Source organism: Salvia hispanica, chromosome 2 (genome assembly GCF_023119035.1).
Source record: "Salvia hispanica cultivar TCC Black 2014 chromosome 2, UniMelb_Shisp_WGS_1.0, whole genome shotgun sequence".
Lineage (NCBI taxonomy): Eukaryota > Viridiplantae > Streptophyta > Magnoliopsida > Lamiales > Lamiaceae > Salvia > Salvia hispanica.
In genome coordinates this window covers 40,033,245-40,054,001 of record NC_062966.1, presented here as the reverse complement: position 1 = coordinate 40,054,001, position 20,757 = coordinate 40,033,245, and the positions used below count along the sequence as shown (strand labels likewise).

Genomic DNA, 20,757 nt, shown 5'->3' with positions numbered 1-20,757 from the left:
TCTGCAAAGCCCTTGTCTCTGCCATTAACGGCAACAAGTTTTTGAAATTGAAGAAGAAAAGTATGCTTTCTCATTATTATGATTTGTACTCTTTTTGTAAGTATCACAAGAAAGCTCAGACAATTAACCGCCCATATTTAATAAAAAAAATTGAACTCAGTGGTAGAATTTAATAGAGAAATTATATGCATTGTGGTTCTGGTCATGCCATCTATATTTTGTGGTGAAATTGCCACAAGTATAATTGAAGTTGTGTGGAGCAAGAGATGATCACTCTATATTAGGCCACACAATTCAAATCGTTATTATCAGGAGCGGATGTAGAAAAAGAGATTGGTACGATTTATATTTTCTAAATTTTATTTAAAAACATATATTTAAAATTTTGTTGGTATCGAGTATAACTCTATGTTTGAATTTTGACCTGTCTCACATGACTTACATGAAAGAGTCAAATTATGGTTTTATATTTATTAAGACTTATATGAAAGAGCCACAAAGATAGTCAATTTTTTATTACAAGACTTATATGAAAAAGTCAGATTATCTTAAACATTATGATGTATTCCTGTCATCCTTTAACTAAATCATGTGTACTTGTGAATATGTAAATGGGAGGTTTAAGAAATCAAAATTTACTGCAGCATCAAATAAATTAGAAACTTATTCATTAATTATAAGGTTAATTTTTTTACATTTGTGATGACATAATTGAAATGGGTACAAAGCTACAACAGCAGCAGCCCTCCTAACCACATGTGCTCTTTTTCTTCAACTCACTATCTCTTTCAACAGCAAACACCTTCCCATAAGTGTTCCTCTTCACCTACACAAAAACACAAATTAAATTAGAACAAAAAATAAGAAGATAAAAAGATAAGTAGAATATTCTTAAATCAATCCGAACTTTAACCCACTAATGATTTTTTAGCCTGCATTTTTTCACAAATATACTCCATTTGAGTTTAATTGAATGCAGCATAATGTAATACTAATGAACAAAAATGACAAAGTGATTATATTTTTGTGGATGGAGAGCATATAATTACACCATGTTTTCCAATTAAAAGTCTAAAGCTGACGTGGATAAGATCCCACAGTCAGATTTTTGCCTCTAATTTTCAAATTCATAGAAAATTAAGATTATTACAAACCAAGATCAAAAACATGGATATGATTATTACGATTGTATTTATTCTTATGCATTTACCTGATCTGAAACATCCCTCTTACCCTTCTCTTTCTTGTTGCCATGATTCATAAACTCATTCATGTAAGAAACCTGCTGCTCATACCAATTACCAAACACACATGTACACATCAATATATATATATATATATATATAGAGAGAGAGAGAGAGAGAGACAGAGTTATAATGTTATATACCTTAGGACTATTTACAGGAGAGCTGGCAGTATCTTCCAAATCATAATCCATAGCAGGAATGATGTTAGTTTTCTGCTTCTTGAAACTATTTTGAAGACTCGGAGAAGAAAACCCTAAACCCTGTCTAAACTTGTTGGCTACAGCAGAAGAAGCAGCGTCGGAGACGAGAGAAGGGCTCTCAAAATCAGAAGATAAACAAGGCTTATCAATGTTATCTTCGCAAACAAAACCCTCAATGTAGAAAGTCCAGCTGCTCTCTTCAGGAGAATCTCCCATTTTCTTCTTATCAAAAAAAAAAAACAACACACATGTGTGTGTCTACTTCAACAGCTATATATACACACACACATATGTGATAGTAATTTGTAAGTTGAAGATTGAATTATATGAATAAATTTAGGCAGTACGGAATCTTGATTGTGGGCCATTTGAAGTTGAGGTTGGTGAATTGACCTAATTAGAAATGCATAATGTTTATAAGTCTGACGCAATTTGTTACTTAAGATTAACTTGTCACGAGATTCTATGATCCATCAATAATTAGGTCATATGGAGAAGGTCAAGAACGAGCCATGTCTGTCCAAACGAACGACATTCATAGAACATAATCTTATCATGAACAGTCATAAGTCAATACTAATCATAAATGACATTATTTCAAGATTAATTAAGGGCCACATTGGTGGATGCATAACAAAAATATTATTGACTCAACTATTTTTTTTTTATCACTTTTTACATCAATTTGATATGGGCTAAAGACATTTTCTATAATTTACATAGATTATAAAGTAGAAAAACAAAGGAAAAAATAATAATTAGCATGGGTTTAAATCCCTAATAATTTACCAGGCCATATCTATTCAACTAACTATAAGGTTAAATCGTATCCAATCCATTAAATTGGAGTGGGGCTATAGATAATTACTCTAAATGATTGAATGTTTTGACCTTTTTTTTTGGAATATAATATACACACACAAAGATTTGCCAAATCTTTGTATGCATTAAATTATTATACCTGAACTGAATAAGTCTCCTTAATCTATAAATATATTTACAGGTGTTGAAACTCCATACACAAATCATATTTTGTGATTAATTAATTACACTAGCTTGATTATATATGCGAGGCCATGAAGTGCTAAATTCCATTAAACGTGATTTGATACTTGAAAACTAAAGCAACTAATGTAGTTAATTAGTTGATTTTTCTTGGCCTTAATCATTAAATGCGACTTCAACTATACGAAATAATTTATAACCTGCCTGTTGATAACCTATAAAAACTAACTAACCTGGCATCTATACATATAAAATAAAATAAACGGAAAGATAAAAAGTAAAAAAATAGACACATGAATTCAGAAAACCGAATTTAATTGGAATTTTTTCAACCTCAAATCATAGAATTTTATGCATTATTTTTTACTACATTCATTCCAAATTATTTATTTTCCTTTGCAACTTATATAAAAGATTTCACATTATTCATAATTCAAAAGAAAAGGAAGACATAATTATAAAATAGATATGTCATCTATCAATTATCATAAATGATTCCAGCTGCTCTTGGATTGGTTGCAATGTCACTTTTCCCCCAAAAATTAGAAGAAGAATAAATTAAAGGCCATAATTATCTAGCTGTTCAATTGAGTGATCTTTTATTTTAATTTTTAATTTTATTCTTATGTTTGTTTTTCACATTTGTATTTATATTCTTATCATAAAAAAAACAAAATTAATCTATTCTTATTTTCTGAAATTTTTTAAATTATGTGACTTTTCTTCTGGAAGAATAAGTAGATGATGGTTGGAAACAGAAACGTGATGACCCAATGAATATATGTATCGAACTTATGATTAATTATTGACTTAGAGATACAATAATACACTTAAGAAATTAAACCGGCTTAATTAGTAGTATGTATTTTGACTATGATATTGTAGAATTATCAATATATAATCTCTAGGAGCTGACATTGATACCTTCAACTTCTTCTTTTACTAGTTTATTTATTTTCATCTAATTTTTGTGACTGAGAAAAGTCTACTTTGTAGTTTCGTAATTAATTAGTTATTAGTTCATGAACCTACCTTATCAAACAAACATATATATAATGGGGCATTAGCTAAAGCTTAACAAATTAATATCTATTTTGATGATGTCAAATATACAATATATATGAGAAATATTATCTATAATGTCTTATATGAACACCATAAGTGAATATCGTTGTTTAATTTATGTTAGCATTAATACCTTTTTGTTTTATCCATTTGAATTGATTTTTTACTTTAAAATTCTTTTGATTGCATTAATTATACAAATTACATAAATATCAACGATTTGTTATTTTATTTATTTCAAATTATAAAGAAAATAAATAAATCATATTTTTATATTTATGTAATTTATAAAATTAATGAATTTAGAAAAAACATTGTAGAGGAAGCTCTGAAATAATCTAACCTAAAATGTCTGGCTATATATGTGTGTGGAAATCTTGAAAAATTGGTCCATACATAACTAACCAACCTACAAATATGGTGTATCTATACTTTCTATAACTAATTAACCATACACAAACATGAAAATGAGAAACATAATTTAGGGTTTTAATTAGTAACTTCACAAACCTTCTCAAACTCATATAGACGAACTCATCCCACTAATTTAATCGATTCTTTTATTTGCATTTTTTGTACCCTCTAAGATCGACAGCTTGCACGTCAATATTACAAATGATGATGATGGCCAGGTATGTTTTCTGTCATGAAAATGAAGCATTTGGATGCCATAATTTCGAAATCAGATTAGGAAATATTAGGTATTAGTAATACTCAATTAAAAGTTGGAATAAACACTTGCTCTATGACCATTCATTTCTTGTTTCTTCCCACTTGCAGTCTCTTAATTATCAACCTCTCTTTGGTTTCACCATTTTTATTCAATTTGTGTTACAATATTAATTGTACAAGGAGTTGAGGCCAGTGTAACTAATACATATAGTATGTCACAAACACAAATCTTTGTAGATGTGTGATGGAACCTCAATATGATTTGATTGGTTTTTCCTTCACTTATTATATATTTTCATTATTGGATTTTGGTATGAAACCTCAGGGCTCCACTTCACATATCAGATACGCTTCAGTGAATGGGACTAATAACGGACATTAGTTGGACAACGTATATGCAACGAGCGAGCGATCTCCTTGTGGCCATCTCATCGGGTGCTGAGGAGCACAAGGCAAGGATTCTTGATCTTGCATTCTCCGCCACCGAAGAGCTCAGGCTAGTGGCTCAAGAACAAGACTCGTGGATTTTCGACGTTGACAGTGGCTATGAGACTCTTAATCAAACAGAATACAAGAGAAGATTCGAACCACTTGATCCAGCTCTGGAGGAGATTTTTCGACTCATATCACAAGGGAAGCCGCGTGACCTCAATGAGAACGTCGAGTGTCAGCCCGGCCACGTGAGCTTTGACGGTTCCCGGGCCAATGGGGTGGTTTACAGAAGCCCTGTCTGCCTTGTGAGCATGTTCATGGATGAGGTAAGTGAGAGTTTTATAATTAATGCAACTCCAAGAAAAGAAAGGGATAAAGATAAGCAATATACCTTCTCACTCAAACAGGATAAATGGACATCAACATTCTCAAATATAGTCTCAAAGGCCATAAATCTAGCAGCTTTAACCACAGGGGACATGGAGAATGCAAATGGCTCTGTGCAAGTGGTAAATTCTCAACTGCTTTAAAAACCGGTACCGATATCTTTGTTTGTTCGCTTACCTGACAACGAGGCAGATGTATGCAGAGTTTCACATCTGCTCTCCTCTTATCTCGCCTCGACAAGTGTACTTCGTAAGGCAGTCGAGGCGGATAGATAACGACACTTGGGTTGTCGCCGATGTTTCCCTGGAAACTATATACCCGAATCCATTCCCAGCATCCAAAAGAAAGCCATCAGGCTGCCTGATTCAAGCCCTCGGGGATGGAGTATCAAAGGTAAACGATACCTAACCTCGTTGCTCGTCAAACCATTTCTCATCACACCGAAATTCCCAGGTTACTTGGGTGGAACACACTTCGGAACGTGAGGGCCTAGCGCCCTCTATGTTCAAGGCACTGCTGGAATCAGGGGTGGCATACAGCGCCAAGCGCTGGATCTCGACCCTGGAGAGACAATGCGAAAGAATAGCAACTCTAGAGGCGCGAGGCGACTCTCTTGATGACAGAGGTGGTTTTAATTCTAAGTTTCTAACAAAAAAATTCCAAGAAAAGCCTCACAAATGCTGATCATATGCATAGGTTCAGGAGCTGCTAGGAATGGTCTATTGAGATTGGCAGGAGGAATGACGAGAGATTTTAATTTGAAGATTTTCTCAACTATGGAAGGTGGATGGAGTGGAGTGAACCTACCAGGAGTTGATGGGATCCTAATCAAGAACTGGTTGATCCTTGATGACCTTCAACAGATCCCTCCTCGAGTAGCCGTGTCGATCGCGACATCAGTCTGGCTACCTGTGAAACAAGATCAAGTGTTCAACTTCCTAAGGAATGAGCAAAATAGAGCTAAGGTGCTAAATTCTTCTAAAAAAAGTTTTAATTAAATTTTCAGTTTTTCTTAAATGAATGAAATATATGTCACCTGCAGTGGGATATTCTAGCACATGGTATGGAAGTTGAAGAAGTCGTACGCATTTCTTCACCTCGAAACTCCACAGACTCGATCTCAGTCGTTTCCGTAAGCTATATAATCTCACCTCCTTTGATCGATCACATGATATATACTAACACAAAGGGATTTGCTTATTTGTGCAGCAATGCTCGAAGAGAGGTGTGATCACGTACCTGCAAGAGAGCTACAACGACTCTGTGGCGTGCTACACAGGCTACGCTCCCGTAGATGTCCGGACAATGCACCACATTCTGCAAGGAGGAACTGCAGATTCTGTGGCAATCTTGCCTTCAGGGTTCGTCGTTCTACCTGATGGATCTACGGACCAGAGCAGTATCCTGACTGTCGCATTTCAGATCATCGATGAAGAACTAACAACACCGGAAGAACTGCCGGAAAGCTCACTGATCACGGCGTGCACACTGATCAGAGATACAGTTTCTCTGATCCAAACAGCCCTTCTACAGGAATTGAATTGGCCTCCAACTTCCTAAAGACTAATGCTTTTGGCATTACATTTAATAGATTGGTTGTGTATTGTTTGTAGGACTTTTGGATGATGAACTAGTGTCACACTTTATCATTAATCAATTTTATTTGATTCATAGCATACTAATTAGAGTTTTAAGATGAGTTATGTATCATGATCATGTTTGTGTTCAAATGAAACGGGTCGTGTTCCTGTTGGGACTTATTGAGTCGTGTCAACACAATAACAACATAACCTGCAAAACTTGTCACATAAAAACGACCCAATCTGGACAACTTGCCAGACTTTCTGAATACATATAGAAACCTTACTGAATTTTCATCGTAATACATCACAATTAAAACGCCCAACAACGGAAGATGTTATACACACACTCACACAGTAACGAAATCTGTTCATTCTGCCCAAGTACAAGCAAGTTGTTGCTTCAGAAACATATGAAGACGTGTTCTCACACGTAGGTGTCGATCAATGATTTTCTCATTTCATCAACGAGGGCGCTAGGTTTAGCTTCTCTCAACTTGAACACGCTCTCGATGACAGACAGCTCAGTAGCAGTCGTGTCTGACCCACAGAAAGCTGTCCAGTCGTTGACTGTCAAGCCAGCAGCTATCACGTCGCTACCACGGTTCACTGTCCCAGCCACCAAAGGAACTTGGAGGAGGGTAGAGAGCTCGTCTAGATCTTCTATGGATGTGTGGGGATGAACCTGTCGTAAAAAATGAGTTTGTTGTCACAATGACGAAAAACAATCAAGATCCTTCCCTCGCTCTGCGATCCTAACTTCAACACAGAATTGAATCCTTACCAAGCCACCTATGTTGGAGAAGGTACAATAACTGCCGACAAGAATATTGCCTGCTACAGTCTGGCGGAAAACTTCCACACCGAGCACATCTGCGATCAATTCCTCAGTTTCCTAACAGACAATATTGAAAATCAGTAAGCACTCTCCACTCTAGGTGCATCACGACTAAAGGTAAAAACTTTACGAGTTTAATTCACAACTTTTTAATGGACACAGTTTTCTTTTACTTTTCTACACACGGTAGGCCAATTAAAAGAGAAGCCTAGACAAACAGGACCGAGCATTAAGATCGTTGAAAATAATGCACAGAGGCAAAGCAACATCCACAAAACTAAAACAGACTGCAGGAAATGTAACTGAGTGCAATCTATGTTTACCTTGTCAAGATCAGGATGTGTAAGAGCAACATGATCATTGCAGGAAATACAGTTCCCGAGAGCAGATAATCTCTCCTCAATTCGCTGAACAACAACAGAGTCTGGGAGACTGTTCCGCAAGTGCTGAAGCTCTATCATAAGCACAATTCAGATTCAACATTAGGTTTAAAAAATGAAAACAACATCATGTATTGTTCTTATCCCTACGAGACAACAATCCTATGACTTAAACAATTAAAGCAAGATAAATGACTAGGGCTTCAACAACAACATCCCGACCTAGCCCAGTGTCATCTTTATCAGTATATAAAGCTCTTACATAAAGTCCGGATACACAAAATACATGTATGCACATTAAATTAGTTCTCGAATACCTTGATCCGTAGTATTGTGAGGCAAAAGCAGACCCTTCTTATTTCCAGCACACAGGCGTCCGATGATCCTAGTACCATTAATGGAGGTTTTGACCACAGGAATTACATCAGCCAACTCAGCCTCAAATGTGCTGCCACCAAACACAAAGTGTTATACAATGAAGTAAAAAAATTTATAACCACTATATAATCTGTTACAAGTGTGATACCTGTAAAAATTCTCAGAACCCCCAATTGCAACCAGGCAATATGCATTGGTAAGCTTGGAGAAAACCCCAACCTCACAATTATTCTCGTATTGCAATCCTGTGAGCTCAAAATATTAAAAAAAAAAAATGAATCTTTGCTCCAATCATCAATTTTAAAGGGACCACTTTCACTTACTTGTTGCCATAGTAAAAGAGAGGATCAAATCTGTACAAAAAAAACAATAATTTAACTGAATCAAAATCTTCAATACAAAATGAAAAGGCAACTGGAAGCTTGATAACAAAACTGCAGAGCTCAGGGGCAATCAGCCTTAAATCATTATATCCCTTGTTAAAATCACCGCTATAGATGAGCTAATTACTCTAATTGAGCGGCAAGAACAAGCCCAAGTTTACGTTTTTCATCAGGTTTTGAGCTGTATAATCGCATATTTACGTGTCTATTTGAAAAAATTCTTACAAAATTGACATGTTAAGAGAAATACCGTAGTAGGAGGACGGCGCGGCGGTGCTGATTGAAATGAAGAAGAAGCGCGGCGGGGTTGATTGAATCTTGATCCTAGGGATTCACAAGTATTTTAAATTTTTTATTTATTTGGGGACTTCCAATTATTTTTGGGGGAACATGGGCTTATGTTTTGGACCATTCACTAAGATATTTAGATAGACTTTTATTTAGTTTGAGATAAGTTAATCAATGGGCTAGAATAAGATTGATAAAGGTAAATTAAGTGGAGAATTTATTTTGATGAATTGATTAACTTTGAGTCTATTTTACCCATCTTATCTTTTAAATTAAATAGAGCATTTTTAATTCGTAATTTTATGTAGTGTTGATCTGTGAGTAAAGTGAAAAAATTAAAGTAAGATAAAGAAAAAACGTAGAGAGATGTCCTAAAAATAAAAATCTATCACTTGAAATGGGATATGTGAAGTAATTATAAATCATAAGTATTATATTATATAAAGGAAACACCTTCTTACTACTACCTCCGTCCCCCAAATTTTGACACGCTTTGACCCGGCACAGGTTTTAAGAAATGTAATGGAAAGTGTGTTGAAGAAGTTGCATTAGTTTTACTTTTAAAGTATTAGTTTTATTAGTTTTATAATAAAATGTGAGTAGGAATGAGTCAGTGGGAATGTGGGGTCCACTATAAAAAATAGTAAAAAGTGAAGTGTGTCAAACTTACAGGGATGGACCGAAATAGTAAACTGTGTCAAAATTTGGGGGACGAGGTAGTATATTATATACTTACATAAAGGTGTATTACTATTGAGTGTTTGTCATTGATTTAATCATTTTGAGCTAAAGACCATGAAAATTGAAAATCTTGACATGGTACATTGCTAACTACTATGATTATAATACCGCAAGTTATGGTTAGAGAAATTTGTCGAGTGAAGGAGCGTGAAAGCCGGCTGAGAGCACAAAGTGCCAACTTAGAACACTGCAAGTCAACGCATATAGTTAGGCCTAAAGTCAAAGCACTTGATCGTTGACTTTTCACCATTCCATTTCCATCTTTGTTTTTTCTTCAAATTTTGTTTAGGTCGGTGGGCCATGTTGTAGGAGTGTCATATTGTTTGCAATTGAGGATTAGAGATATCAAATGCGGACCATATTAAGGACCTTATTATATTCAATTTTGTTTATGGGCACTTGAGGGAGAACTTTATTATTATCTAAGTATATAACGAGGAAGTTTTTGACATTGTATACGGAGTAATCAATGAACTATATACGTGTATTGGTCCAATAGTAGAATGGTGGATGACACAATGTCTAACTATTTCAGACTAAGAATCTCAAATTTTGAGTGTACTCTAACTTGTCGAACCATACTGACTCCTTAGACCTAATTAGAAGTAAGCTTGTGATTAAGCATATGATCAACTTTATTTTACATGACACGAACACTTGTCCTCCTTAGGAAAATAGACAAATTAATTCATTTTGAGGATCTAACATCGGAATTAGTGAGAAAGAAGCAATGCTTAGTTCAGTTTATCCGGCGGAATAATGGGATCCATAACTCAATCCATTAGTTATTCATATTTCCAATTATAATACTATCGATTTTGAAATAATTACTAACATACTTATTCATGTGGTTCGTTGTCACACTCGTAGTCGTAGCCTCATAAACATACTTATATAATCCGAATTATAAGACTAGCTAAGGGTCTAATATATTAGTAAGTGTTTGATCGACTTAATTAACTGACAATAATTGATTATATGAATTACTATTCACTATTCTATTTTCTTAGATCGAACTACTGTATAATGTCATGCTCATTCACGTTGGCAGACACACACATTGACTTAATGAAGGCCTATATATCAAGTTAAAAATTATTTTCCTTTTTGATCTTATATATAGCCTCATTGGATTTTGGTATTTGGTTAATTACTCATTATAAAAAAGTCTCTATCAACATAAAATTATTATTTCAAAATTTCAAACTCAAGTTTTAGATTATACTATATATAACCCTAGCAAATTAAAATTTCATGCGGCTAAATCAGACAAAGAAATGAACCACGACTACAAACAAGTAAATCTCATACTCCTAATTACCATTTCACATCCCCATTTATATTTAATACTAATACATTCTAGAAAGAATCTTGTCACGAGGGATGTGTTTATAGCCATCTTTTCCAACTCCTTAAAAGTCGTTAATTCGAACAAGTCAGCTTTGCTTATAGTCAACCTTTCTCCAATCAATCTAACATTGATCAAGTGACATATATTTATTCTTCTACAATTACATTTATAATTAAAATGTTAGGCAAAGAATCTAGACTTTTATAGTAACATGCACATTCAACAACACAAGTGACTTCAATACTATATATACATCTCTCAATTAATACCATATCATTTATCCCACCAAAATCTAATTTAAATCCCTTCATTTCCACTTTACATGCTAGAGGAGAGACAATGGCCAAAACCCTAAATATCCTCAATCTCTTCACCATTCTCTCCCTTGTACTATTCCTCCAACATTTCCAAACCTCCCTATCTTTGGAGGATGAGGAGATCGAGGGCGACTTCTACGTCCTCGACTCCACCCCCACTAGCACCAGCGCGAGGCCAAGAACCAGCCGGTTCTTGACCTCCGCGGTGAAGAAGATCAAGAAGGGCACGAGCTGCGACGCGAAGACAAACCCTTACGTGTGCAACGGGGTGTGGGCGAACAAGGGCACGAGCCTTCTCTACTGCTGCAAGAAGCACTGTCGCAACGTGCTAGGCGACCGCAACAACTGCGGGGTGTGCGGCCACAAGTGCCGCTTCGGGGAGCGGTGCTGCGGCGGCGTTTGCACGAATGTTTTGGGGAACAATGCTAATTGTGGGAAGTGTGGCAAAAAGTGTTCTCGTGGGGTCAAGTGTGAGTATGGCTACTGTGGATATGCATGAGGTGTTTTTGCTTGCTAGTTTGGATAGTTCCTTTCTTAATTGATGGATTCATTTTAGAATTTATTTGAATTGTAACTCATAAATTTCTTATTTATATACTACATCACAATCCGTGCTCTCTAAATGAAATAACTTCACTTCATGTGTTTGCCAAATTTTATTGTTTTTTGATCTTGGTTTAATATTTGTGGAGCCCAAATATTCATACAATAAATATATTTTTGGCGTTGCTGATTAGAAGAACAATATAAATTAATTGACTTGAGTCGCGCGAAGGAATAGATTATGAAATTCTGTAAAATTTGATTCATTCCATAATTTTAAAAAGTGTGCAAAAAAAAACTATATGAAATTTGATCCGTTAAAAATGATGTATTGGGATTTTTTTGTTATATTGTATATTGTATAATAGCCTTGTAAATGTTTTGTAGGCGAGTTAAAAGAGGTCCTTTATTATATAGAAAATGGCATTTTTTAGGTAAAAAACATCAATTTATTAAGATCATACTTTTCCAATGTATGTAATTAGTTGCGAACACTAATTAATTTAATGTATGCAAAAAACATCAAATTCAAACTTTAAAGTTAAAGAATTGACAAAAGTAAGCCATATTTCATAATTTGTCCGCACCGAAGTAATAATAAACACTAATTAACAGAAAATCAAAACTAATTAATTATCTCATACATATATGTTTGTGATTATATATATAACCTAACTCCAGAAGCAATCGAGCTCACTCCCTTCCACCTTCTGACCCACATTTCCAAAACCGGTGGGCGGCGGCGTGAAGGACAACGGCAGCTGGAGATTCTCCTGGAGCGATCTCGGGCTCGGAAATGCAGGAAGTCCGAGGCCGTGCATTGGAGCGCACGAAGCATAAGATGATGGATCAGAGTTGTGATTGGAGAAACAGGGCACGTGCTCCGTGGAAGGTTCAAGTTCCACAAGGGAGGCTGACGCCGCCGCCGAGCTTACTTCACGTGCGGCGGTCCGCCTTTTCTTGCCAGCGCCGCCGCTCTTCTGGAATACTCTACAAATCACCCACTCACCCTGTCCAATTTATAATTATAATACAAATTTCTTATTAAATGTATCGTCAAATCTGGTTTTATTCTTTTCTGAACGAGATTTAAGAAAGTGATGCTTAATTTGTTTTGTTAATTGGAGAAAAATTGTAGCCATAAATGACATGTACATGTAAACAATCATCTTAAAGAGAAAAAAAGGGTGGCTTGATTAACATGTAGTAAATGTCATTTCACTTTCACAATAATAATACGGTTAATACCCCATGAATAGGAAAACGAAATATACTTGCTAGTCTTCAATTTAATGTCTACACACCTGATCAATTAAATCTCACCAACTACTATTTTCGTACATCCACGTATATATCTACTAATATTAGCTTAAAAATTACTCATTCCATAACCAAAAAAGTTTCTTTTTTGAACCCCAAATTTGATGTACTAATGTTGTTTAATAAATAGAGAAGAAATAATATACAAAGTGTGGTGTTATGGAGTATGATGATGATATTAATAATCATGAATTGAATATATATATATATACCTTGGAATTGGAGGAGTAGTGGTAAGCAAAGTTTGGTTGAAGCCTATACTCATGCATAGCCCAATCAGTCTTGTCTCCTTTGGGGGCCCTTCCATGGTAGAAAACTAGGGTTTTCTTCATCCCCACCACCTTCCCACTGTAAATCTCCCTGTCTTTCCCGGTCGATTTCCAGTACCCGGTGGCTGTGGCCCGGTTCGTCCTCAGGCCGGTCGGGTACTTGCGGTCACGGAGGGTGAAGAAGTACCATTCCTTCTCCTTGTCCCCCATCTTCGCCTTCCCGGGAAGTTGCCATGGCTTGGACTTGTTGAGGTCCGCTTCAGCGAGGGCGCAGCTTGAGAAGGTGCAGTCTAGAACCTTCTTTATGAGGTAGTGCGTGATGAGCTCTTCATCGGTCGGGTGGAATCGGAACCCCGGCGGCAGTGCTTCCTGGTTGATCTCCATTTATGATGAGATGAGAGGTGACAAAAATGAAACCTGGCTTAACAATTTATATCTCCTCTTCGCCTTAGGTAGATACTACTCCCTCCGTCCGTCATTAGGAGTCCCGGTTCACTTTTACTATAAATAGTAGGTAGACCCCACTTTCCACCAACTCATTCCACTCACATTCTATTATAAAATCAATATATAAAAATGGGTCTCGTATTTCATTATCTTTTCCCACCCACTTTCCTTTGTATTTCTTAAAACCCGAACTTAAATGAGACTCCTAATGGCAGATGAAGGTAGCATTAGGAAATGCAATGCAAGTATGTGTATGTATTTGTCTGAATATGCGTGCGTTCGTGAGAAAGTGTGCAGGTATTCCTTTGTCAGTGAATTACAAAACGAAATGGAAACCAATTTTCATGGACAAAATCAAGAGAGATAGCGATGAATTCAGGTGGGATCGATTAAAGCTGATTGATATATCATGTGTCAGCATTACAGTACAAGATCAAATAAAACTCCTGCACAGAGACAAGGTAATTCCATATCTATTATCAAGCTATCTTTTACTTTTCACCTCTTTTAATATATACGTACTCCCCCGGCATTCGTTCCCGTGTAGGAATCTCATTTCTTTTTCGCATGGATTTAACATTAAGAAAAGTGGATGAAAATATGAGTTGAATAAGTTAGTAGAATATGAAGCCTATTACTATTTATAATAAAATAAAATCGGGATGAATCGAAATGGAAAAACGATACTCTATTTGCGGATGAGTAATTGATACAACTAAAATATAAAAATAATTAAAATATTACTCTCTCCATCTTCCTATAAGTGACTCTTACCCTTTAAATATCAATTTTTAAATCTTATGTGTAAAAGAATCATCTCAACTATATTAGGACTAAGTACAATTCAAGCACACAAGTCATTAATATTTTGTCAATGAACTGTCCAAAAAACACTAACCAATTTTGAAGTGGTAGTTTAAGTATCACCATCTCATTTATTACCTCCATATAGTTCCAAATATTGTTATACAATAATAAATTTTAGTTGAATTTAATGTGTGTCACCTTCTGTGTAATAAATGTCCATTTCCAGCTACATCTAATTGCAAAAAGAAGGTTTGAGTTGGGGTGCGAGGAAAATTTGTGCACATTTCAAATGTTAGTTGTCAATTTGTGATTATATGGCTATCAAATGCAGGCCACACCACCAAATAATGGATCAACTTCTGGATTGCACTACGTAACTAGATTTTAAATAAGCAAGCCCAACTTTCAAATTGCTGTTTTGCATCTTCAAATGCCAATTGGACATCTCTTTGGGCTTGATTTTATCATAATTGAAATAAATATTGCCGAGTTGATTCATTATTCTGTTGTCGTAATAAATTACTATTTGTAGAGGCTTCCATTGAACTTGTTTTCATTTCTCAAGTCCACACACACACATAGAATTATGTTAATATAAAAATTAGTATTATGTGGAGTAATATAGTAGTAGTATACTCTCGAACGCATCTTTTGTAGGAAAGTTTCTTTATTCTTCCTTTTTATGCAATTTCAGCCATTCAATCTCCAATTAACTTAGTAAGTCTGATGATAATACTTAACAATTTTGACAAATTCGAGAATTGGAAAAGATATACTCCCTCTGTCCCAGATAATTCGTCTCAGTTTTCCATTTCGGGTCGTCCCACATAATTTGTCTCTCACTTTTATCATTTTTGGAAGTGGACCCCATACTCCACTAACTCATTATTACTCACATTTTATTATAAAACTAATATATAAAGGTAGGACTCACATTCTACTGACTTTTTCAACCCACTTTTCATTACAATTCTTAAAACTCGTGTCCGGTCAAAGTGATCCGAATTATTTGGGACGTGGGGGAGTAATAAAGAGATTGGTAAGGGTTAATCCCCTTCCACATGATGTATCATGTATGTGTCCGCCTATTATTATGTCAAAATTGAATATAAACCAAACTTTCTTAAAATTCATAGTACTAATATATGGATTACAACATGTGCCAAGTAGGATTGTATAGGCTGTTGCGTGACGCATTTAGTTACCCTTTTGCATATGGTTTGGCTTGCTATTTATCTAGTTTGTCTAGTTTGGATAACTCTTGACCACAAAAAGCCTTCCTATGAAACTAGAACATCATATTTGGCTCCGACTGCCCACGTCCTACATCCATCCAAAAAGGAAAACCATTCCCAAATTTATCTTCAATCTAAAAGCTTTAAAATTCCGTATCCCCGTATTCTTATTCACGTGTTCGTATTCGTATTCGTATTGAATCAACTTTACTAGTGTAATATTTTGTGTCGAAACCAAAGAGCGCACGATGAATCACGTGCATCCACCCTAAATTAAAAGGGAATGCACGTACATCTGGATGTATGAATAAGACGTGGCATGCAGGCTAATGCTAAAATTGCACACACTCACAACCGTCCATTCAAATTTGGTTCCTCGTTTCTAAAGGGATTCAAACTTTACTACAAAAAAATAAAAATGGAAGCTCCAACCAATATTACAATTAAAGGGATTCTTGGACTGCTAACAGCCAATACAGATGGGTGCAAGCAGGTGATTTCTCTGGGCATGGGCGACCCGACCGCTTATTCGTGTTTTCGAACAACTCGTGCTGCTCAAAACTCTGTTGTCGAAGCTCTTCAATCTGCTAAATTCAATGGATATTCTCCTACCGTTGGCCTCCCTCAAACCAGAAAGTACTAACTTCTTTTTCTACTTATCTTTACTTTTTATTTATTTGTCAAAAATGTTTAGTTGGATGGGTTTGATGATTTTCCCTTATGTAGTAGCAGTAGTTAAAATAGGGGCTAATTTCACCTAAAGATGCTCATTTTTATTTTATAGTAACTGTTTAATTAGTCATAGTCTAGAAACCAAAGTTTAATATCTATATGTTAATAGGGTAGTGATAAAATGCAAACTTATACATTGTACAAACTCAAAACTCATCAACACAGCTTCAACACAGTTTCAATACAATATCAACACAACATCAATCATTGGCTACCGTTGAAATTCTGTTGACATTTTCCTGTTGATGCTTTTTTGTGATCTGTTGACATTTTTTAATGGTCCAGATCATAGTTTTGAGTTTATACAGTATTCAGAGTTTTCATTTGATCACATTCCTATGTGAACATGTATATACTATTGTTTTGAAACAGGGCAATTGCAGAGTATTTGTCCAAAGATCTCCCATACACATTGCAGCCTGATGATGTTTACATAACAGCTGGTTGTACGCAAGCTATCGAAACAACGCTCTCCATTCTGACCCGGCCGGGCGCCAACATCTTGCTGCCAAGGCCAGGCTTCCCCATCTATGGGCTATGCGCCGCCTTTAGGCATCTCGAGGCTCGCTACTTTGATCTCCTTCCTCACAACCAATGGGAGGTCGATCTGGAGGCAGTCCAGGATCTCGCAGACCACAACACCGTTGCAATGGTCGTCATAAATCCCGGAAATCCATGTGGAAATGTTTACACATATCGCCATCTCAAGGAGGTTTGTGCAGCACAAGTTCTAATAAATGAACTTCTGATTGTCAGAACGTTGCGTTGAACATGTCAGTTCAGTGCATAGTCCTCACAATAAGAAGTTTTTATGTTATGATATGTAAGACTACTAATCATCTATAATCAGATCGCTGAGACTGCGAAGAGGCTAGGCATTGTGGTGATTGCAGATGAAGTGTACGGGCATCTGGCTTTTGGCGCGGATCCATTTGTGGCCATGGGAGTGTTTGGGTCCGTTGCACCGGTGATCACTCTAGGATCTTTGTCCAAGAGATGGTTGGTGCCCGGTTGGCGCCTCGGATGGTTGGTTACTAGCGATCCTCATGGCAATATCTTGAAGAGCCCTAAGGTTGAAATTCCTGTATGTGATTAGTAGGTACAAACATCTAATATCTTGTCTATCTTCTTAGTTCATGGAGCGCCTCAAGAAGTACTGTGACATCAATGGAGGCCCTGCCACCTTCATACAGGTAAAATATATGCAAGGGGTCTTGTAATTGGCCAGTGTTGATTGTATTCTCCCATTCAGGCAGCAGTGCCGGCCATTGTAGGAGAAACGCAGCAAGTTTTCTTCACAAAGACGAACAACTTACTGAAGCAGACTTCCGAAATTTGTTATTGGAAGATTAAAGAGATTGATTGCATTAGTTGTCCATCTAAACCACAAGGATCAATGGCTTTGATGGTTAGTATTAATTATACTGAATATGCCATGTAACTGCATAGAACACTTCTTAGTATTATACATGTTTGAAATGTTAGGTGAAGCTGAATGTTTCATTGCTCAAAGATATAAGTGATGATATTGATTTCTGTTTCAAGCTGGCCAAAGAGGAATCTGTCATATTGCTACCAGGTAATTAGCTACTGTTTCATTTCAATCTCATTTCAATTTAAATAGAAATTCAATAGTCTACATTAATTATAGTATGTTGTTGTGGACATGTGGTTGCCTTTCTCTATCTATTCCTCAATTCCACTAATTATTTGCCATATTATTAGGCAAATACACCATCAAAAAAGCAAACATTATATTCATTATAAACTACTTGTGCAGGAGCTGCAGTAGGCCTCAAGAATTGGCTAAGAATCACATTTGCAGTTGAGCCATCTTCTCTCCATGAAGCGTTGCAAAGAGTTCATTCTTTTTGCCAAAGGCATTCTTGCAATTGAAATATAGATATACACATGAAACTCTTAATTTTGTGTACGAACAAACCACCTTAATTTCCTTTTAGGTAATCCAAAGTTGCCTATTATTTAATCAAAATTGAATAATGGAAGAGAATATGAAAGATTGGGCCTTTTAAATAAAAGCCCAAGAATATAACTTACATAACTTGGCCTACTAAATTATCCTAGCCTTGAGCTTCCATAGATTCATCTTAAAAATCACAATGTTCATAAAAAATTCCACATAGATACTTAAAGCTTTATGATATGGGATTTATTACAAAGTCTCCAATAATTTAAAAATAATCATTTGGTAGTACAATCATGTCTTTAATGTTGCAAAAATGTGGGATTTTATGGACCAAAGCTGAAAATGGGACCCCTTATATATATTTTCCATATGCCAAAAATTAGGTTCAAAGTGCAATTAATGTTTGCTTGCTATATTGATACATGAACTAAGTTTTTGAACCTCAAGTATTACGTAGTATGTGGGGATACTCTTGTCCTAAACCCTAAACATACGATGTGTTAGTATTTACTCCAATTTAATTGGTGATATTCTCACATTTACTATACTTTTTAAAAGGATCAAATTGCAAGAATCAAATTTAATCAAATTTTAGTTAATCGTTCAACTTTCAATAATGATAAGAGGAACGGACAATTTTTTAGTCTTTAGTCTATCTATAAGAGGAGATTATCTGAAAAATGTAGGCGATTCTTTCGTTTCTTTGGGCTATTGACCATATACCGGGAGTTTCGGATTTAATACCGATATTTTAGCAACAAATAATCCAATAAATCTAAGTGCAGTGATTGGTGTATTGATCTTTAAATTTTGACATGTTTCTCAATCATATCATAATCCCATATTTTGGGAAATAATATATGTTGTGGAAAACAAATAATACTATTTGCGCAAAATATTCAACTACTTTAACGACGTCGTTTAATTCACCCAGTCAGTCACGTCTTAAATTTTTACACATTTACGCATCACATCAATAAATTCGACACATACCATAGCGGAAACTTTTGTAAGACAATGTTAATATTATGAAGAATTGAACATTTCTGAAAATTGTGAAATTGACAATAATTTGACTATACTTTATAAAAAAATTTGGCTAGTACTGTATTGTAAAAGAAAATTGGTTGCTAGTTAATCCAAAAAAATAATACTATAAAAAATAAAATAAATCACAACCTCAAAAAACCAAAATTTAAACACCAATGTATAACTAAATGCACCAATATGCAATAATTAATTTTTAAAAAATTGGTATATAGTATTACACAATACATTCATTTACTAATCTTGTCATACTATTTTCATAAACATTTGTCTATATAAGGACTCATTTTCATAATAAATGCAATTCCAAATTTACATGTCTATATTCAGCCCACGATTGAAGACTATATGATGTCAACTTGCCGACGGCTGTGGCGTCAAGACTCAAGGCTTCTTGAATCTGAATTCTGACTGCGATACCATTTTGTTTGACTGACTTGCAAATTGGATAACTATCTTAAATACTCCATTGTTCGATTGAGTAGATATAATCCTATACTTAATTTCTAATAATATATATTATGTCTTATTTTAATTAACCTTGACATAATGTTCAATTGAGTAGATATAAGTAGTACTTAATTTTAGGTCAATATCGCGTATTATAATTAACATTGACATAGTATGTAATTTTCCTTATCCATGTAACAATATTAATTTCAGGACAATATCTCGAGTAATAGACACAAACTTCGATAAAGTGGATGACTGTACAAACATTTGAAGGCCACATAAGATAAAAAAGGCCCCCACGAGGAAAACATTGAAATTAAAGTCAAGTTCTCCAATATTGAACATTTCAAATTTTCAATCATTCGATGATGGTCAAGTTATTTCTATTTCGAATAGAATGATTCTGTATGGAGTTTATAAAAATGACTATTGTTTTACATAAAAATGTTTTAAATAAAAGTGATCATTTTTATGAAAATTGATGGTTGTGCTTACTTCTTAGTGTCTTAGCGGTACTAGAGTGTTGATGAATAAAATTTGAAAATCGTATACAAAAAGATAAATTTGATCATAAAAATTATTTTTTCATTTTTTTCAATTTTCCACGAGTCTAATTTGGGTGAAATTGTATCAGATTTAACATGCGAAATTTATACACGAACGAAATCGCCTATAAACTTTGTCATTGTTCTTAACACTTGGCACATAACGAA

The 20,757-nt window shown here is 35.1% G+C and overlaps 6 protein-coding genes across 7 annotated transcripts; 3 read left to right on the top strand and 3 right to left on the bottom strand.

Moving 5' to 3' along the window:
* Positions 1–685: 685 nt before the first annotated feature.
* LOC125203814 (vascular-related unknown protein 1-like) lies at positions 686–1,676 on the bottom strand. 2 transcript variants are annotated; one of them, XM_048102271.1, is made up of 3 exons: positions 1,388–1,676; positions 1,211–1,285; positions 686–826 (listed from the first exon to the last, which is right to left on the bottom strand). In XM_048102271.1, the coding sequence occupies exons 1-3, from the start codon at positions 1,661–1,663 to the stop codon at positions 749–751; spliced, it is 429 nt and encodes a 142-aa protein (XP_047958228.1). In that variant the 5' UTR covers positions 1,664–1,676; the 3' UTR covers positions 686–748. The 2 variants fall into 2 exon arrangements, with proteins under 2 accessions (XP_047958228.1, XP_047958229.1); XM_048102272.1 differs by having other exon boundaries at positions 1,211–1,282.
* A 2,336-nt stretch (positions 1,677–4,012) lies between these two features.
* On the top strand, positions 4,013–6,668 carry LOC125203671 (homeobox-leucine zipper protein PROTODERMAL FACTOR 2-like). Its single transcript, XM_048102073.1, has 8 exons — positions 4,013–4,149; positions 4,515–4,947; positions 5,029–5,130; positions 5,201–5,401; positions 5,462–5,633; positions 5,705–5,973; positions 6,051–6,140; positions 6,218–6,668. Exons 2-8 carry the CDS (start codon positions 4,549–4,551, stop codon positions 6,566–6,568), a joined length of 1,584 nt encoding a protein of 527 aa, XP_047958030.1. The 5' UTR covers positions 4,013–4,149; positions 4,515–4,548; the 3' UTR covers positions 6,569–6,668.
* Positions 6,669–6,811: 143 nt separating this feature from the next.
* On the bottom strand, positions 6,812–8,954 carry LOC125203540 (eukaryotic translation initiation factor 6-2). The gene is made up of 7 exons (XM_048101911.1): positions 8,818–8,954; positions 8,508–8,537; positions 8,333–8,429; positions 8,124–8,254; positions 7,750–7,880; positions 7,373–7,483; positions 6,812–7,273 (listed from the first exon to the last, which is right to left on the bottom strand). Exons 2-7 carry the CDS (start codon positions 8,515–8,517, stop codon positions 7,016–7,018), a joined length of 738 nt encoding a protein of 245 aa, XP_047957868.1. The 5' UTR covers positions 8,518–8,537; positions 8,818–8,954; the 3' UTR covers positions 6,812–7,015.
* A 2,290-nt stretch (positions 8,955–11,244) lies between these two features.
* LOC125208641 (protein GRIM REAPER) lies at positions 11,245–11,918 on the top strand. The gene has a single exon (XM_048108293.1). It carries the CDS (start codon positions 11,287–11,289, stop codon positions 11,761–11,763), a length of 477 nt encoding a protein of 158 aa, XP_047964250.1. The 5' UTR covers positions 11,245–11,286; the 3' UTR covers positions 11,764–11,918.
* Positions 11,919–12,478: 560 nt separating this feature from the next.
* On the bottom strand, positions 12,479–13,780 carry LOC125207070 (protein CUP-SHAPED COTYLEDON 1-like). The gene is made up of 2 exons (XM_048106272.1): positions 13,340–13,780; positions 12,479–12,817 (listed from the first exon to the last, which is right to left on the bottom strand). The coding sequence occupies exons 1-2, from the start codon at positions 13,778–13,780 to the stop codon at positions 12,479–12,481; spliced, it is 780 nt and encodes a 259-aa protein (XP_047962229.1).
* Positions 13,781–16,238: 2,458 nt separating this feature from the next.
* On the top strand, positions 16,239–18,599 carry LOC125207629 (probable aminotransferase TAT2). The gene is made up of 7 exons (XM_048107049.1): positions 16,239–16,521; positions 16,990–17,329; positions 17,468–17,689; positions 17,751–17,810; positions 17,870–18,025; positions 18,103–18,196; positions 18,398–18,599. Exons 1-7 carry the CDS (start codon positions 16,304–16,306, stop codon positions 18,511–18,513), a joined length of 1,206 nt encoding a protein of 401 aa, XP_047963006.1. The 5' UTR covers positions 16,239–16,303; the 3' UTR covers positions 18,514–18,599.
* The last annotated feature ends 2,158 nt before the right edge of the window (positions 18,600–20,757 follow it).

What these genes read in the sequence shown, in the direction of transcription:
- LOC125203814 (XM_048102271.1), bottom strand. Translation starts at nt 1,663, where the DNA reads ATGGGAGATTCTCCTGAAGAGAGCAGCTGGACTTTCTACATTGAGGGT. An exon ending in CTCCTGTAAATAGTCCTAAG is followed by an intron (nt 1,286 to 1,387) that starts GTATATAACATT and finishes TGGTATGAGCAG; the next exon opens with CAGGTTTCTTACATGAATGA. An exon ending in AGAGGGATGTTTCAGATCAG is followed by an intron (nt 827 to 1,210) that starts GTAAATGCATAA and finishes GTTTTTGTGTAG; the next exon opens with GTGAAGAGGAACACTTATGG.
- LOC125203671 (XM_048102073.1), top strand. Translation starts at nt 4,549, where the DNA reads ATGGGACTAATAACGGACATTAGTTGGACAACGTATATGCAACGAGCG. An exon ending in CGACTCTCTTGATGACAGAG is followed by an intron (nt 5,634 to 5,704) that starts GTGGTTTTAATT and finishes TCATATGCATAG; the next exon opens with GTTCAGGAGCTGCTAGGAAT. An exon ending in ACTCGATCTCAGTCGTTTCC is followed by an intron (nt 6,141 to 6,217) that starts GTAAGCTATATA and finishes TTATTTGTGCAG; the next exon opens with CAATGCTCGAAGAGAGGTGT.
- LOC125203540 (XM_048101911.1), bottom strand. An exon ending in CACATCCTGATCTTGACAAG is followed by an intron (nt 7,484 to 7,749) that starts GTAAACATAGAT and finishes ATTGTCTGTTAG; the next exon opens with GAAACTGAGGAATTGATCGC. An exon ending in TCTCCAACATAGGTGGCTTG is followed by an intron (nt 7,274 to 7,372) that starts GTAAGGATTCAA and finishes TTTTTACGACAG; the next exon opens with GTTCATCCCCACACATCCAT.
- LOC125208641 (XM_048108293.1), top strand. Translation starts at nt 11,287, where the DNA reads ATGGCCAAAACCCTAAATATCCTCAATCTCTTCACCATTCTCTCCCTT.
- LOC125207070 (XM_048106272.1), bottom strand. Translation starts at nt 13,780, where the DNA reads ATGGAGATCAACCAGGAAGCACTGCCGCCGGGGTTCCGATTCCACCCG. An exon ending in ACTACTCCTCCAATTCCAAG is followed by an intron (nt 12,818 to 13,339) that starts GTATATATATAT and finishes TAAATTGGACAG; the next exon opens with GGTGAGTGGGTGATTTGTAG.
- LOC125207629 (XM_048107049.1), top strand. Translation starts at nt 16,304, where the DNA reads ATGGAAGCTCCAACCAATATTACAATTAAAGGGATTCTTGGACTGCTA. An exon ending in CATATCGCCATCTCAAGGAG is followed by an intron (nt 17,330 to 17,467) that starts GTTTGTGCAGCA and finishes ATCTATAATCAG; the next exon opens with ATCGCTGAGACTGCGAAGAG. An exon ending in ATCTGTCATATTGCTACCAG is followed by an intron (nt 18,197 to 18,397) that starts GTAATTAGCTAC and finishes CTACTTGTGCAG; the next exon opens with GAGCTGCAGTAGGCCTCAAG.